At 47.1% G+C, this 18,109-nt stretch overlaps 1 protein-coding gene across 1 annotated transcript in view; it reads right to left on the bottom strand.

Annotated features, from left to right (window-relative positions):
- The window catches only part of LOC144479217 (synaptotagmin-6-like), a gene marked incomplete at its 5' end in the record, with an annotated part of 144,125 nt that extends 126,284 nt beyond the window's left edge, over positions 1-17,841 (bottom strand). Inside the window, 2 exons of the mRNA XM_078197879.1 lie at positions 17,073-17,418; positions 17,799-17,841. Of these exons, the coding sequence (XP_078054005.1) occupies positions 17,073-17,418; positions 17,799-17,841 (389 nt within the window). The remainder of the gene's footprint in view (positions 1-17,072; positions 17,419-17,798) is intronic.
- Between the last annotated feature and the right edge of the window lie 268 nt (positions 17,842-18,109).

Here is an 18,109-nt window from a genome sequence, read left to right as displayed (position 1 = left end):
TGTATTTTCCCTAAACTGGTGAACAAGCATCTTTACAAGTGGTTTGCCTCTTTACTACAACCATTACCATTCTCGTTTCCTATTACTCTACAACATACTTGTTATTTGATCTCTCCTGCCCTCAAACCGAGTCTAGAGCTTCCCTTTTGTTCATCCTGACTCTCCCAGCCTTTTCCAACAGCATCCTACTCATCACATTTCTCCCTCCCTTCAATTCCAAAGGAGAGTCACAATGGACTCAAAATCTTAATGCTGGCTGAAATGTGCCAGCCCTTCCTGCTGGAGGCATCTTCCAGTCCCGCTGTTAGCAATCTCCCCCCCTTTCCCCCACACTGCTGTGAGTTTCCCAGGGGTTGAGGGTGCAAACAACAGGAAAAGCTGTTGACAGCAGTGGGACTGATAGATCCCACTATTGGATTGCTTCCGCTGCCACAAAACATGCTGCGGGGAGGGGGAAAATTCCAACTTCCCTTTCTCTCTCCCCAGATGCTGCCAGACCTGCTGAGTATGGGCAGCACTTGGGTGGCATCGTGGCACAGTGGTTAGTACTGCTGCCTCACAGTGCCAGAGACCCATTCAATTCTGGCCTTGGGTGACTGTCTGTGTGGAGTTTGCATGTTCTCCCCGTGTCTGCGTGGGTTTCCTCTGGATGCTCCGGTTTCCTTCCACACTCCAAAGATGTGCAGGTTAGGTTCATTAGCCATGCTAAATTGCCCCTTATTGTCAGGGGGACTAGCAGGATAAATATGTGGGGTTATGGGGATAGGTCCTGGGTGAGATTGTTGTTGGTGCAGACTCGATGGGCCGAATGGCCTCCTTCTGCACTGTAGGAATTCTATGGCTTACTGTTTTTATTTCAGATATCCAGCATCTGCAGTATTTTACATTTATATTAATTATTTGTTATACCAGAGTGACACTTGGAAGTAAATCCCAAATATATTTAGCACCCTTGTACATTTAGTTGTATCAAGTAGCACAGCAGTATTAAAATTTTCTTAATATAGGACATAACATCACATATTAAACACATGTTTCTTGCAGTGATACAATGTCAGGCAACATTATCTCATAGCCATCCACGTTAAAAGTCAAGAAAGATCGTGGCCGGAACGTTACGGCCCTTCCCGCTGGTGGGATTTTCCTGTCCCATCTTCAGTGAACGGAGATTTGGCTGGGCACCAAATTCCCCAACCTCCCTGCAGCAGGAGCGTGGCATGACCGGCCAGTAAGATCATGCCTAATGGGTTTATAGTAATTCAGTCAATTGATGTAGGGAGGTAGCCTGGGAATGACTACGTATTATATATTCACTGCAGGAGTACTTGAAAAGGATAGGACATTGAAAGCTGCTGAGAATGACTGAGAATGTTCAGAGCTCAGGGTGGCACGGTGGCACAGTGGTTAGCACTGCTGCCTCACAGCGCCAGGGACCCTTGGCTTGGGTCACTGTCTGTGTGGAGTCTGCATATTCTCCCCGTATCTGCGTGGGTTTCCTCTGGGTGCTCCCCAGATGTGTGGGTTAGTTTGATTGGCTATGCTAAATTGACCCTTAGTGCCAGGGGGACAAGCTGGGTAAATAAGTGGGGATACGGGGATAGAGGTTGGGTGGGATTGTGGTCGGTGCAGACTCGATGGGCCGAATGGGCCTCCTTCTGCACTGTAGGGTTACTATGTTTCTGTGGTTTCTATCAGCTCTGACAAAGGGTCAGCCAAATTGAAAAGGTCAGCTCCAATCTCTCTTCCTACAGATGCGGCCAGACCTGCTGAGATTTTCCAGCATTTAGTGTTTGTGTTTTGGATTCCAGCATCCACAATATTTTGTTTTTATCTCAATGTTCAGAGCTTACTGAACAACCTGAGACATTGATGGGCCCTCACGACAAATAACAGGAACCAACCTCAGAACAACATGAGTTAATGTATCAACAGTATACACGCTGAATAATATAATGACGTACATTTGTCCCACCTGATTAAACTTATAGAAGATACAATGCACTGAAGCACCTTGGGGACTTTGATCTAGCCTTGTTATGGCGAGCGTAAGCAGTCAAGATATAATTCTTGCAACTGCCTGGAGAATCCTTGGTGTGTGAGCTAAACAGTTGTTAATGATCCACATTTTAAAGGTGCTGTGTTTTGCTATCTCATTCGCTTCATTTAATAGCGTCAACCAGACATTTCAGTGTCACCTCCTCAAACTTGCATATGTGTTAGTACATCGCATCCTTTTTATTAGTTTGATATTCGCTAAATAATATTCTATGTTCCAGCAAGCCCTGGTTTGGAATCCATTGCTTTGAAAATGACCCTGAAAAAAGATTCACGTATACGCTTTAGATTCACGTATATGCTTTATTTGCACCACAACCTTCCAAAATGCATCTTTGCTGCTGTTTGGGTAAATCGGGGTAAACCAGCTCGTGAGGATTTTTAAAATTGGAATGTGTGTACCATTGATGATCTCAAGTTGTGCCTTGGTATTTTCACTAAGATGCCCCTTTTTGCTGATATCAGCCTCTTCATTTCAACTATTTCCTTCCAGGTGTGAGTAAAAAGCTCATTATGTTCGATGTCAATGATTCTGCACACGCACCACAGTATACTCACTTTATTTGCTTAATCTGTGGAAGTTCCACGCACCTCAGGAAACCTCCATACACTAGCTGTTAAAGCCAGAATTCTGGATTAAATCCTGAATAAATTGGGGATTTAAATATTTAATTGCTTTCCCATGCACTTGCAAACCTACACAGTTAAACCCAAAAGTGGGCTGGATCTTCTGACTTAACACCACTTTTAAACCCTCCTGCCCACATCTGACACCAGCTGCCCCCTTGACAGTTAAAATTCTGCCCATTGTTGCTTACTGATGTTCAGGTAGGAGAATTGGTATGATATGGACCCCTGCTGGGAACCCACCTCTCCCTCCACCCCCTCCCTCCTGTCATGTTCTGTGTCATCTCTGCCAGTGTCTCTTGTCATGCAGTTGTCCTGAGGATTACAACCGACTGCACCCGGGTCTGGGAGCAAATGAACAAAGCAAAGCCTGGCAGTCAGGTCACAATACTTCAGCAAACGTTATATCACTCGCTGTATGAGTTCAGCAACTTTAAACAACCCGAGAAACCACCACGTTTGACAATTACAACAAGATCGAAATCAGTCAGTAACCAATCTGATGCTTCCTTTGAGTAGCACTGGTAGACCATAAGGCATTAGGCCCATAAGACATTGGAGAGGAAATAGGCCATTCGGCCCATTGAGTCTGCTTCAACATTCAATAAGATCATGACTGATCTGATGTAATACTCCTCAACTCCATTTTCCCACCTTACCCCCATAACCCTTGATTCCCTTACTGGTTATAAGGGACTATTTTCTGTTGCTTAACGCGTCTTCAGTTTTGTGTGTTTAAGAGATGGCATTATTTGGAATGGAGAGCTCCAAAATGACAGTACTATCATCAAAGCATCATGATCTGCCGACTCTACATGCTTGCAGTGGACGCTCCCTGTGTACTTATTATCCACCCTCCTCAGCACACCATCTGGACCTGACGTGTGAGTGTGCACTGCAGACGCCATTTTGGAACCCAATCGGAAAAAACAGTTTGAACCAGTATTCTTATTTCCCTGTTTTCAAGTGTTATTTTATTCTGGGAAGCAAAATAGCACTTCAAGCAATGAAAACCTTGGCTCTGTGGAATTGAATTTTGTGGCCTAAGAGATATGATCTTTTTCCCTTCAGGTACAGTGTTTTGATTTGATTTGATTTATTACTGTCACATGTATTAGTTTACAGTGAAAAGTATTGTTTCTTGCGCGCTATACAGACAAAGCATACCATTCATAGAGAAGGAAACAAGAGAGTGCAGACTGTAATGTTACAGTCATAGCTAGGGTGTAGAGAATGATCAACTTAATATAAGGTAGGTTCATTCAAAAGTCTGACCGCAGCAGGGAAGAAGCTGTTCTTGAGTCGGTTGGTACGAGATCTCAGATTTTTGGATCTTTTTCCCAAAAAGTAGGTGGAAGAGAGAATGTCCGGGGTGCGTGGGGTCCTTAATTATGCTGGCTGCTTTTCTGAGGCAGTGGGAAGTGTAGACAGAGTCAATGGATGGGAGGCTGGTTTGCGTAATGGACTGGGCTTTATTTGTGACCGTTTGTAGTTTCTTGCGGTCTGGGATAGAGCAGGAGACATACCAATTTCTTGCGTTATTTCTTGCCGTATTTATATGGAGACCAAAAAATACTGAGATTGTTCCATCATATTCTATATCTGTCTAACGATCATTGAATTGTGAAAGTAATCATTTACATTCCGGTTGGATTGATTGATGCAATATTCTTGTTCAGTATTGTTTAAGTGCTTGTATTTTTTATCAAGGATTCAGTCATTCAGACTAAATGTCTTTCTCAGGACGTTTCAGTACAGAGGAGCTTCCATTCTCACCTTATACTAGTCTGAAGCAGATGCGTCGTTGTAGTTAGTGAGTATCTACACTGCCCACTGCTTCCATCAAAGCATCGATAAATGTATTCCGGTTCCTGAGCAGTGTAAATCTGAAAGAGCGACCTGGTAGATCAGTGGGCCTGAACCCGGGTTTTTTCCTAACGCTTTCATCGATAAAACTTTCATCAATGGGCGGCACGGCGGGTGGCACAGTGGTCAGCACTGCTGCCTCACACAGTGCCAGGGACCCAGGTTCAATTCCAGCCTTGGGTGACTGTGTGGAGTTTGCACGTTCTCCCCGTGTCTGCGTGGGTTTCCTCCGGGTGCTCCGGTTTCCTCCCACAGTCCAAAGATGTGCCGGTTAGTTGGATTGGCCGTGCTAAATTGCCCCTTCGTGTCAGGGGATTAGCAGGGTAAATACATGAGATAGGGCCTGGGTGGGTTTGTGGTCGGTGCAGGCTCAATGGGCCGAATGGCCTCCTACTGCACTGTAGAGATTCTAATATGGAGATGAGGAGGGGCTTTCCTCTTAGAGTCATGAATCTTTGGAATTCTCTTACGTGCAGTCAAGGCTGGGTTAATGAATAGATTCAAGGCTGAAACAGACAGATTCTTGAACAAGAGGGGAGTCAGGGGTTATGGGGAACGAGCAGGAAAACAGATTTTCGGCCAAGATCATTTATCTTATTGAAGGTAGAGCAGGTTCATGGGCTCTATAGAATCATAGAATCCCTGCAGTGCAGACGGAGGCCATTCAGCCCATCGAGTCAGCACTGATAATGATCTCACCTAGGCCCTATCCCCCTAACCCCACATAGGGGTTCTGCTAACCTGCTAACTGCCTGACACGAAGGAGCAATTTAACATGGCCAATCCATCTAGCCTGCGCACCTATCTCTGGACTGTGTGAAGAACAGTAAGAAGTTTAACAACACCAGGTTAAAGTCCAACAGGTTTATTTGGTAGCAAAAGCCACACAAGCTTTCGGAGCTGCAAGCCCCTTCTTCACTTACCTGAAGAAGGGGCTTGCAGCTCCGAAAGCTTGTGTGACTTTTGCTACCAAATAAACCTGTTGGACTTTAACCTGGTGTTGTTAAACTTCTTACTGTGTTTACCCCAGTCCAACGCCGGCATCTCCACATCATGACTGTGGGAAGAAACCAGAGCACCTAGAGGAACCCCATGCTGACACGGGAAGAATGTGCAAACTCCACACAGACACTGACCTGAGGCTGGAATTGAACCTAGATCCCAGGTGCTGTGATATTTCTTAGGTTCTTATGCTCAAGGTGAGTGCCTCCACTGGCAGCTCGCAATTTAAAACTTTCTGTCCCACAGATATTGACTATCCAGTAAGTCCCAAGAGTTGAGGAGTGTAATAACTCCACGGAGGCAAAGGTTCCGTCACCAAGTTACCTTATTTACACCAACATCTGTACACAGCCAGCTCTGCAGTTGCTCGCTGCTGAATGCAGGCAGGGAGTCTGACACACCTGCTTTAAATAGGGAGCATGAGGCTCCATGGTTTGACCATCAATTAAGGCTTCCCCTGTCTTGTTTCTTGCAAAGTTCCATATGGCTGAATGCTAGACCTTACATTGGTGGAAACAAAGGACCTAACATTAGTTTGATGTGGATGTCCGAGAGACAGCCTGGACCACTTTTGGGTTTGTGATAAGTCTGCAGAGGCAGAACCCTTCACCAAAATTCCTTTATTTAGAAACTCTAACAGCAGTACACAGAGTGCTGCAGTCGACCTCTGGGGGTGTCAGAGGAACTGACACTCCCGGTTAAATACAAGACAAAGACTCCCTGCTTGGCCCATCAATTGGATCCTTAATCAGAGGGTTATTATTCCAATAGGCCAACCTCAATGGCCTGATTGAAGTCATTACAAGGTTGATGCTTTTCAGGAACCGGCTTGGGGCACAGGACATTACACTCAAAATTAGCCCTCTTTGCACCCATTTTACACCATTAGAACAGGCACAATAAGGAGCAATTTCTACTCATCAGGTCTTGGGAGATGCACTAAATTGTGGCTGGATAAAAATATCTGCTTTCGAGAGCACACGGAAGTTGCCAACATTCAGACTGGAATTCAGGTTGCAATTCTAACAAGGTTTCCCTGCCTCTGCGCAGATATGAACACAGACTGCACAAGCTCAATGAGTTTACACAGACGGGTCCATCACGCACTTGAGTAGCACAGATGGTGAAGAGGCACAGCTTGTGCCACTTGCAAAGCTGACTGTCACAGCGATCCCCAAGTAGGTTCTGTGCAGTGTTCATTTATCTTTTTCATCACTCCAAGCTGTTAAATGGACTTTAACCAGCCGTTCAGGGAGCCAGAGCGGAGGGCAGCTTATGTACGACACAGATCAATCGTTCAGGAAGTGGAACAGGAGGACCATCATATGTAGTGCACAGTCCACTGAGACAGGAGTCCAGGGGAAACAGAGGGCATCATAGTCAGTGCAAACTAACAGCAGCTTGCTGCAGGAGAATAGGTGGAAACCACGGGAGTTATACACTAAGCACCAGATACAAGTATTGAGTGACAGGTGATAAAAATACACAGAGGGCAAGAATTGACTTGAGCAAAAGATAGGGGCGTGAGAAAGGGAGAAAGATGATAAATAATTGTGAGCTGGAAGAAGGCTATGTCTGTGTGGAGTTTGCACATTCTCCTCGTGTCTGCATGGGTTTCCTTTGGGTGCTCCGGTTTCCTCCCACATTCCAAAGATGTGCAGGGTTAGGTTGATTGGCCATGCTACAGTGCCCCTCCATGCTAAAGCACCCCTTACTGTCAGGGGGACTAGCAGGGTAAATGCATGGGGTTACGGCGATAGGGCCTGGGTGGGATTGTTGTCAGTGTGGGCTTGTTGGACCGAATGGCCTCCTTCTGAACTGTATGAATTCTAAGGAAAGTGAGATAGAGAATCAGAAGGTGTAGGGAGGGAATTCCAGAGCTTGGAGCTTTGGCAACTGAATGTACAACTACTGAGTGTGCAACATTGAAATCAGGGATGTGAAAGAGGCCAGAATTAGGGGAGCGTGCGTACCAGAGAAAATTGCGGGGCTGAAGGAGATTACAGAGATGGGCTTTTTCTGGGGCACGCCAGGGGCAAAGTCATGGAGAGGTTGGACACAAGGAGGAGAATTTTAAAATCAAGATATTGCCTGACCGAGAGCTAATATAGGTCAGCGAGCCATAGGGACGATGGGGCAAGTTGGGGCAAGTTAAGACAAGGGCAGCAGAGGTTTGGATGAGCTCAGGTTTATGGAAGGCAGAGTGTGGAGGATCGACCCAGAGAGCACTGTGATATTAGAGTCGAGTAGAAACTGGGAGTACTCTGAGCAGGCAGATCACCCATGCTCCCAGGTTAACTGCCCCACCTCACCCCCATCCCTGGGAGTATTAAAGTGCACATTACCACCACTCGCAACATCCCCTGCCACCTTTCTTCAATTCATTCTCACAGATACTTTTATTCACGAGTAAATCATTGGCTAGACAATGCAAGGTGGCATTGCCATTTTATAAAGACTTACTGGCATCTTGTAGTGTTATATATTTAAGTGGTTGCATGATTGCTTTGAGAACTGGTCACATGATTTGATGGTGACGTCACTGGGCTGTATCACAAGCTCTGGTCTTAGGGCATGCTCTTATGATCTTAACCCGCCTGTTGTTTGGTGAGGTGAGGTGGTAAGATTGCGTGAGAGACAAAAAAATTAGGTTAGTTCCCGTTTTCTTGCTTCACACATTCTTACCGGCCCTATTTTGCTGGCAAAATTGTCCTTGCGCCCAAAAAGGGTGCAAAGGTGATTTAAATATTAATGACATGTTAGCAAGTCCCTGACACTATCGTCCAGGCTCACTTACCCCTAGTCAGTTGAGCTGCACAATGGTGAGAATCACAGCTGGTCTCCACCAATGGAGGGGGAATTGGAGACCATTGAAGCCCTCTGGGTGCTGGGGGCATGGCCGGAGAATGTCTATGGGGCTGTGTCAACCTGGCACTGCCCACCTGGCACCCTGGCACTGCCCATCAGGCTCCATAAGTGCCAAGGCAGTGTCAAAGAGGTGGCGCCTGAGTCGGGGTGGGGCATGAATGGGGTGGAGAGTGGGGAGGCAAGGAGGAGCTCCATGGGGGATATGAATGGAGCTCTGCAAGGTGGGAAAGGAGCTCTACAAGAGGGGAGGCATTGGGGGAACTCTGCAGGGGTGGTGATTGGCGGGGGTGAAGGGAGAACTGCAGGGGTGATGGTCCGCAGCAGGAGCATTATGATAGACTAAAACATACTATAGTATAGTGTATGAAATTTTAGGTCAGGCATCAGCTTTGGGCCTTTATCGTGGCAAAGGACTAGCCCTTAAGGGCCTCATCCTCATGCTGCCCATATTGACTTGTGGCAGGGGAGCCCCACACCATGTCAGGGGCCCAGTAGCTTTAGCTGTGCAGGCTGGTGTCAGGCAAGTTAGTGGGGGGTCAGGGGGCAGGGGGAGAGGGCAGCCTCTTTGCAGAACCTTTGGACCCATCAGGAGTACCCTAGACTCTTGAACCCAGACCCGCAATCCCATCACCCATCTTGCAGACTGGAGATCCAGATTAACCTGAACTCCTTGGCGTCGGGGATTGCTTGTAATCCCAGCAATGGCCACTGGCTGGCGCTGGTAGGGCAAAACTGTTGTTGGCCATCTGATTGGTCAGCATCACTCTTGAGTGAGGTTTCCGACCGAGGACAGGTCAGGAGTTTCTCCTTGAAACAATTAACGCTGCTCCAAGAGTTAAACTGCTGTGGGATGGTGGGCGGGTTCCCCATCCAAGTTTTAGGCCAGGTTGGTTGGGACCACAGCGCTCTGCAAAATCCACCCCACAGAGTAGACAACACACAAACGCAGCTGGTCTATGATGGTTTTTATGCTGAAAACAAGGCTCCTTCCACCCCTCTTCCCCTAATTTTACCGCCCCGCCCACCACGGGAATCAGAGCGGGCAAGGGGCGGGACACTGGGAAGGTCTGTTCACTTTCGGGTGGTATTTAACGGTTTCACAACGAGTGAGGCATAAAATCCCGGTCCATCCTTCTCTTCCTTACCACCTTTATCTAGCTCGTTGTGATGTCATTTACCTCAACCAGTCTATATAGTACTGAGTTCCAGATTTAGCTCTTGGGTCTATAGGCATCAAGGGATTTGGGGGGAAGGTGGGATCCAGGATATTGAATTTGATGATCAGCCAGGATCAAAATGAATGGCGGAGCAGGTTCGAAGGGCCGAATGGCCTACTCCTGCTTCTAGTTTCTATGTTTCTATATTCAAGCCACTCTCTGGGCAAAGATTTTGAAGTGAAGTCATGGCTGATCCATACCTCAACTGCCTTGATTCATATCACTTCATATATTACCCAATAAAAATGGAAGGAAGGTTCCTAGTTCCATGATCCATTCATTAGAATGAGGTCAACTCTGTCAAATTCCATCTTCTCCTCCCCAGCTAAGGGTGCATCTCGGCTTGTTCTGTAGCAGAGTCAAAAATAGCAGCTTGATGTGTGAGAAACCGGCCGGCACAGTGGCACAGTGGTTAGCACTGCTACCTCACAGCGCCAGGGACCCGGGTTCAATTCCAGCTTCGGGTCACTGTCTGTGTGGAGTTTGCACATTTTCCCGTTGTCTGCGTGGATTTCCTCCGGGTGCTCTGGTTTCCTACCACAATCCAAAGATGTGCGGATTAGGTTTATTGGCCATGCTAAATTGCCCCATCATGTCAGGGGCAGGGTAAATACGTGGGGCTAGGGGGATAGGACCTGAGTGGATTATTGTCAGTGCAGACTCGATGGGCTGAATGGCCTCCTTCCGCACTGTAGGAATTCTATGATTTTATGGTTTACCACTGTGTAACATCATCAGATCCTTTGATGATGATTAGCTCTGCTGGGCAGTCTTGGGATATCCCAGAGTTTGCAAGGCTGGATCCCAGCTTCTTTTACCTTTGGAACACTATTGGAAATGGGCAAACAAAATGTGGATTATCTCTGCTCTGCTGAAGCATCCTTCAAAGTGGAGATGTGACTTGAAGGTTAGCTACAAGAAGAGGTTGTCACTCAAAGCACATCTGCCCACGAAGGGAGGCTGTGTGCTTCAAGAAAGCAGCAGGGATGAGAGTACATGATTTCATTAACATTAAAATAACTTTCATCAATTGAGTGCATCTTGCTTCCAGCTGCACAAACCTTGAGAGGTTTATCGAAAACAAATAGATTTGAGAAGCGGCGCGGTGGCACAGTGGTTAGCACTGCTGCCTCACAGCACCAGGGAACCAGGTTCAATCCCCAGCTTCGGGCCACTGTCTGTGCGGAATCTGCACGTTCTCCCCGTGTCTGCGTGGGTTTCCTCCGAGTGCTCCGGTTTCCTCCCACAGTCTGAAAGACGTGCTGGTTAGGAGGATTGGCCATGGCAAAGTTGCTCATTAGTGTCAGGGTGATTAGCAGGATAAATATGCGAGGTTACGGAGATTGGGCCTGGGTGGGACTGTTGGCGGCGCAGACTCGATGGGCCAAGTGGCCTCCTTCTGCACTGTCGGGATTCTACGGGTGAGGAAATTGTGGCCAGGTGACTAACCTGTTAGTGGGACAATGGAATGCAGTAAGCTGCGAGGTCTCTCAGCAGCGAATCTGATTTGCGCTCGTGTCAAACTGGAGTATGTGCTGACTGCTCATACAGAAGAAATCGCAACCTGAATCTTTAAAGAAAAAAACCACAGCAAATCTTTTTGTCCCGTGCTTTTTTTTCTGTCTCAGAGCACAGGATGGATGTGTGGTGAAGATCTATTTTTTGCATCAGTTTGCAGCTATTAGCATTTGATGTATTAATTTGACTGTCTCCCAGTCCTTTCAGAGTTGAGCAATGGAATCATAAAAAGGCAGAAATGGGCCATTGTGCAGATATTCTGGTGCCAGAGCATGGATGGTTGGGGGGGTGGGGGGGGATGTACAAGTGACCTGATACCACTGTTTTAACTCGCGACAGATCATTCAGCTGCCATGGCTGTTTTACAGGCTTGTCCCGCTGTGCACCTTGTACCACGTTGTACAAGGTGGCCTTTTGTTGGAGTGTGGCAGAATTCAAGAATGGTTGTTTCTTTAAAAAAAATATCCTGGGATTGTTTCTCTTCCATCACCAGTATTAAAGCCGGGTTTAACTCAGTCTGCCTGGCAGCAATGGGCTGACAGCAGAGTTGTAATAGCTGTGGTGAACCTACCCTTGCCCGTGCTCTGCCATATTTATCAGAACCTTCCACTGGGCAGATCAAGCACTCGCTTGAATCAAGCGTGGACCTTCTAGCTGCAAGCAAGCGATGGACATAAGACCCCGAAGCAATTTTAAGGGACAATTGAGTGTGAGGAATGCATACGCCATCAGTTTGAACTGGATGATAAGAGGAAGAACATAAGAACTCAGAGCAGGAGGAGGCCATCTGGCCCCTCGAGCCTGCTCCACCATTCAATAAGATCATGGTTGATCTTCTCGTGGACTCAGCTCCACTTACCCGACCGCTCACCATAACAGTGGTGAGCACTGCTGCCTCACAGCGCCAGGGACCCGGGTTCAATTCCCGGCTTGGGTCACTGTCTGCACGGAGTTTGCACATTCTCCCCGTGTCTGCATGGGTTTCCTCTGGGTGGTCCGGTTTCCTCCCACAGTCCGAAAGACGTGCTGGTTAGGTGCATTTACAATGCTAAATTCTCCCCCAGTGTACCCGAACAGGCGCTGGAGTGTGGCGACTTGGGAATCTTCACAGTAACTTCATTGCAGTGTTAATGTAAGCCTACTTGTGACACTAATAAATGAACTTTAAGAAAGCTTTCACTCAAGTGGTCCTTATTCATTTGCGAGTGCCATTAAGATGATATATCTCCTTCTCATTGCAAGATAGTCCAGAGAGAGGCAGGAAGCCAGAGGTGGATCTGCAGATACGGTGACCCCTTGAGATTGACAGGGCAGCATAAGTTGGTGGTGGGATGTCCTAGAGACTTGGATACAGCGTTGGATGAAACATTGCCTCTTGGCACTTAACTATCATTCAGTGAATTGAAGTCACTAAGAATTGAAATAGTATGATCTGCACTATGTTAACTTGGAACCCTGTTTCACCTTCTTTTAAGCACTCAAATTTTCCCTCCCACAATTTCTATTTGGGTTGGGATGGAGAAGGAGTCTGAAGAGTTCGTAGAGGATATTCAGCATTGCAAGGATGCATCGTCACCTGACTCCACCAGCACGGAGACACATACATTGATGGCTCAGCATCTCAGAGAGATAGGCTGTGACGTGGCGAGGAGACCATCACGTGAGCTGGAGCACGTGCTGGAGACAGGGACAGCCGTGGAGAGTCTCCATTGGAGGGGAAGGTCACTCCAAGCTCTCCTCTGCTGGACGTAGATGCTGAGTCTCTGGGGGTCACCAATGAAAAGGGAACTTGTGGAACAGGAACAAGAAAGTTGTGTGCTTCTGTCAGCATCCAGTGGCTCTGCACACCTCCGTACATAAAATGGAGGAGTCTATCTCTGGCATAAGTACCATGATGACTCAGGGCACTGATGACCCACTCCACTGAAAGAGGAAAAACCCATCCAAAGTCCACTTTCTCAGTCTACTTTCTCAGAAGACTAAAGGAATTTGGCATGTCAGCTACAACTCTCTCCAACTTTTACAGATGCACCATAGAAAGCATTCTTTCTGGTTGTATCACAGCTCGGTATGGCTCCTGCTCTGCCCAAGACCGTAAGAAACTACAAAAGGTCCTGAATGAAGTCCAGTCCATCACACAAACCAGCCTCCCATCCATTGACTCTGTCTACACTTCCCGCTGCCTCGGCAAAGCAGCCAGCATAATTAAGGACTACACGCACCCCGGACATTCTCTCTTCCATCTTCTTCCGTCGGGAAAAGATACAAAAGTCTGAGGACACTTACCAACCGACTCAAGAACAGCTTCTTCCCTGCTGCCATCAGACTTTTGAATGGACCTACCTCGAATTAAGTTAATCTTTCTCTACACCCAAGCTATAACTGCAAAACTACATTCTACACTCTCTCGTTTCCTTCTCTATGAACAGTATGTTTCGGCTGTACAGCGCGCAAGAAACAATACTTTTCACTGTACACTAATACATGTGACAATAATAAATCAAATCAAATTAAATCAAGTCCACATCACTGAAGATTTGCTACACTTCAAAGCAGAAAGGTAAGCACCATAAAATCCAGGAAAGCTTTGAACAAACTCATCTCCCAAATTACCAACAAGGACTGTGAATTTTTCAATGGCTTGTTCTAAGGCTGTCCTGGTGCTGACATGGCTCTTGCTGTACCTTTGACCTGTGCCTCATGCGGGACAACAGCCACCAAAACAGCAGCAGTTTTGGTGGGTATCCCTTGTCTCTCAGCAGCCAGCTGCTGGAGTTGCCGCTGCTATCACTGTGGCTGTTTGGCCCAGATTCGAGCTACTGTTCTAGCATTAGGTCCAAGCTACCGCGGCTACTTAAACTCAATGGACTCCAAATGGCCTAAGTCTCCAAAGAAAGTTGTGAAGTTAGGCTGAAAGAACTACTACAGCCTGTCACTGGGGTTAACCACAAACCTGCTGATTTTGGCCTTTGGTGACCCAAATGACCTTGCACAAAAGAACAAAGAACAAAACAGCACGGGAACAGGCCCTTCGGCCCTCCAAGCCCGCGCTGCTCCCTGGTCCAAACTAGACCATTCTTTTGTATCCCTCCATTCCCACTCTGTTCATGTGGCTATCTAGATAAGTCTTAAACGTTCCCAGTGTGTCCGCCTCCACCACCTTGCCTGGCAGCGCATTCCAGGCCCCCACCACCCTCTGTGTAAAATACGTCCTTCTGATATCTGTGTTAAACCTCCCCCCGCTCACCTTGAATCTATGACCCCCTCATGAATGTCACCACCGACCTGGGGAAAAGCTTCCCACCGTTCACCCTATCTATGCCTTTCATAATTTTATACACCTCTATTAGGTCACACCTCATCCTCCGTCTTTCCAGTGAGAACAACCCCAGTTTACCCAATCTCTCCTCATAACTAAGCCCTTCCATACCAGGCAACATCCTGGTAAACCTCCTCTGCACTCTCTCTAAAGCCTCCACGTCCTTCTGGTAGTGTGGCGACCAGAACTGGGCGCAGTATTCCAAATGCGGCTGAACCAATGTTCTATGCAACTGCAACATCAGACCCCAACTTTTATACTCCATGCCCCGTCCTATAAAGGCAAGCATACCATATGCCTTATTCACTACCTTCTCCACCTGTGATGTCACCTTCAAGGATCTGTGGACTTGCACACCCAGGTCCCTCTGCGTATCTACACCCTTTATGGTTTTGCCATTTATCGTATAGCTCCCCCCTACGTTAGTTCTACCAAAATGCATCACTTCGCATTTATCTGGATTGAACTCCATCTGCCATTTCTTTGCCCAAATTTCCAGCCTATCTATATCCTTCTGTAGCCTCTGACAATGTTCCTCACTATCTGCAAGTCCAGCCATTTTCATGTCGTCCGCAAACTTACTGATCACCCCAGTTACACATTCTTCCAGATCGTTTATATAAATCACAAACAGCAGAGGTCCCAATACAGAGCCCTGCGGAACACCACTAGTCACAGGCATCCAGCCGGAAAAAGACCCTTCCACTACCACCCTCTGTCTTCTGTGACCAAGCCAGTTCTCCACCCATTTATCCCATGAGATCCAACCTTTTGCACCAACCTACCATGAGGGACTTTGTCAAATGCTTTACTAAAGTCCATATAGACGACATCCACGGCCCTTCCCTCGTCAACCATTCTGGTCACTTCTTCAAAAAACTCCACCAGGTTAGTGAGGCATGACCTCCCTCTCACAAAACCATGCTGACTATCGTTAATGAGTTTATTCCTTTCTAAATGCGCATACATCCTATCTCTAAGAATCCTCTCCAACAACTTCCCACACAACTGAACCGATCCCAGATTAAGATATTTCAAACTGAGGTGAATTCAACATCCAACATTTCCAAACACTTTTCCTGTTCCGCATAGTGCCCATAGGTGGCACTGTTGAAGCAGAAGCAAGAATTGTACCACCTTCAAACAGGAGCATGAGGCAGCAGAAGATGGAAAAATGGCCACCCAACTTCATAAATTCCAGATGTCTCTAATGAAGGTAAGTTAAGGATTGGGACACCAATCCTTAAAGATTAGAGTCAATCCTTGCAGAAATAATCATCTGCTGACTACAGCAGGTATGAAATATTAAAACTTAACTACACCATAAATTTTGTGTTAGCCACTACTCTGCCAATGGAATTCTCCCCTAACTGGGATTTCTCATGTTTCCCCAATACAAATTGTCATTTTATGAACCGGGAGGAATTACAAAGTTATCTGGAGTCTGTACCAGCACATTGTATTATTTTATACTTTAATTTATGTTTTAATGTATCATTGAAGATAGAATCCCTGCAATGCAGAAGAGGCCATTCGTCCCATTGAGTCTGCACTGACTTTCTGACAGCACATCTTACTCAGGCCCACCCCCCTCCCTATCCCCATGACCCAATATATTTACCTCCTTAATCCACACTGTCAGTGCGGAGTCTGCGCATTCTCCCCGTGTCTGCGTGGGTTTCTTCCGGGTGCTCTGGTTCAGACTCCCACAGTCTGAAAGACGTGCTGGTTAGGTGCATTGGCCATGCTAAATTCTCCCTCAGTGTACCCGAACAGGCGTCGGAGTGTAGTGACAAGGGGATTTTCACAGTAACTTCACTGCAGTGTTAATGTAAGCCTTACTTGTGACTAATAAATAAACTTTTTTTTACACATCTAAAAGCAATTTAGCATGGTCAATCCACCTAACCTGCACATCTTTGGACAGTGGGGGAAAAAGAGAGCACCCAGAGGAAACCCACGGGAGAATGTATAAACTCGGCACAGTCAGTCACCCAAGGCTGGAATTGAACCCAGGTCCTTGGCGCTGTGAGGCAGCAGTGCTAACCACTGTGCCACCGTGCCACCGTGCCACCCTGATTAAGGTTAAGAAGTACTCTCTCTCAGACAAAAGTCTGAGATCACTTACCAATCGACTCAAAAACAGGTTCTTCCCTGCTGACATCAGACTTTTGAATGGGCCTACCTTATATTAAGTTGATCTTTCTCTACACCCTATCTATGACTGTAACACTACATTCTGCATGCTCTCCTTTCCTTCTCCCCATGTCATCTATGAACGGTATGCTTCATCTGTATGGTGCACACGAAACAATACTTTTCACTGTATGCCAATACAGTGACAATAATAAATCAAATCAAATCTTAAATCTTTTACCTGGTCTGACCTACATGACTCCAGACCCACAGAAATGTAGTTGACTCTTAACTACCCTCTGAAATGGCTGAGCAAACCACTTGGGGTTTGAGGGCCAAATACTGGCCTTGCCAATGATGCCCACATCCCATGAAAGAATTTTTAAAAAGCAACAGTTGAAAATCCAGACAAGGCAGCAGATGCATGCACAATATATCTCTGGAATCAAAGTTGAGGCACTGACCTGGAGGAAGATGTTGGTTCCGTTGTCTGTCTCTGGATCCGTGTGTGGCGCAGGATATGGTCTCTCATAGACATCTGAACCTCTGCTGGGATATCGGGAGATGTGTGGCTGATCTTCATGGCTGCTTCAAGGAAGCTCATGGATGTGGATTCCTTGGGTTTATCCGTCATCTCCTTGTCGCAGTCAGTGCCGGTGATGTTCACCGTGTCCCCAGGAACGGAGGTGTTAGAGAGAACCTTGTTCTTCCAGGGGACCCAGCACAGCTTCCAGAACACAAACAGAAAGACCGCCACCAGGGCCAGTCCACAGAAAATAAGTATCACTGCAAGCAAGCTGACCGAGAGATCTGCAAACAGAGAGGAGGAGGTGCGAGTGACAAGAGAATGACACATAGACAAAGGACAAAGGGAGAGAAAGAAGAAAAAAGCTATGAGAAAAGCCTGGAGATTATCTTTCAAGAAATAGTTTACACTCTATAACTATGAACCTGAACTTAATCCAAGCTGATTGAGCTGCCAATGTTCCTATTCTCTGAACACCCTGTGATGAAACCAATATCATGGGACGATTCTCCCAGCCGGGAGACATAAGCAGAGGCCGTTTAACGGGCTCTCCACTGGGCACCATGGCTTCTGCAAGTCTCTGGCCGCTGGATTTCCTGTTAAAATGCTGATTTTAATATATTTTACATCTGATTAGCGGGCCCAGGACTGAAATCTCCGGCACCGCTAGCCTCTCCCCTGTCGCCAGGAGTGTTCCACTCCAGCGGGGTTTACAATAGCTCCCCGCTTGCAGGGAGCTGATGGCCCAACCCCGCTGGAGTAAAGGGGGGGGGGGCACCCCAAGAGGTCGGGGGTAAGAGGGGTGTCCTGTTGGCATTGCCAGTTTGGCAGTGCCAGCCTGGCCCCCTGGCACAGCCCATGGGGCAAAGTGCCAATGCCCAGGGGGCAGCAGGCAGTGCCAAAGGAGCGGGGCGTATGGGAATGGGGCCTAATGGGGGAGCAAGGCCTCAGTGGATGGGGTGGGGAGGGGAGATT

The sequence above is a fragment of the Mustelus asterias genome, chromosome 25, assembly GCF_964213995.1.
Source record: "Mustelus asterias chromosome 25, sMusAst1.hap1.1, whole genome shotgun sequence".
Taxonomy (NCBI): Eukaryota; Metazoa; Chordata; class Chondrichthyes; order Carcharhiniformes; family Triakidae; genus Mustelus; species Mustelus asterias.
The sequence above is the reverse complement of the archived record's forward strand: the minus strand, read 5'-3'. Positions and strand labels throughout refer to the sequence as shown.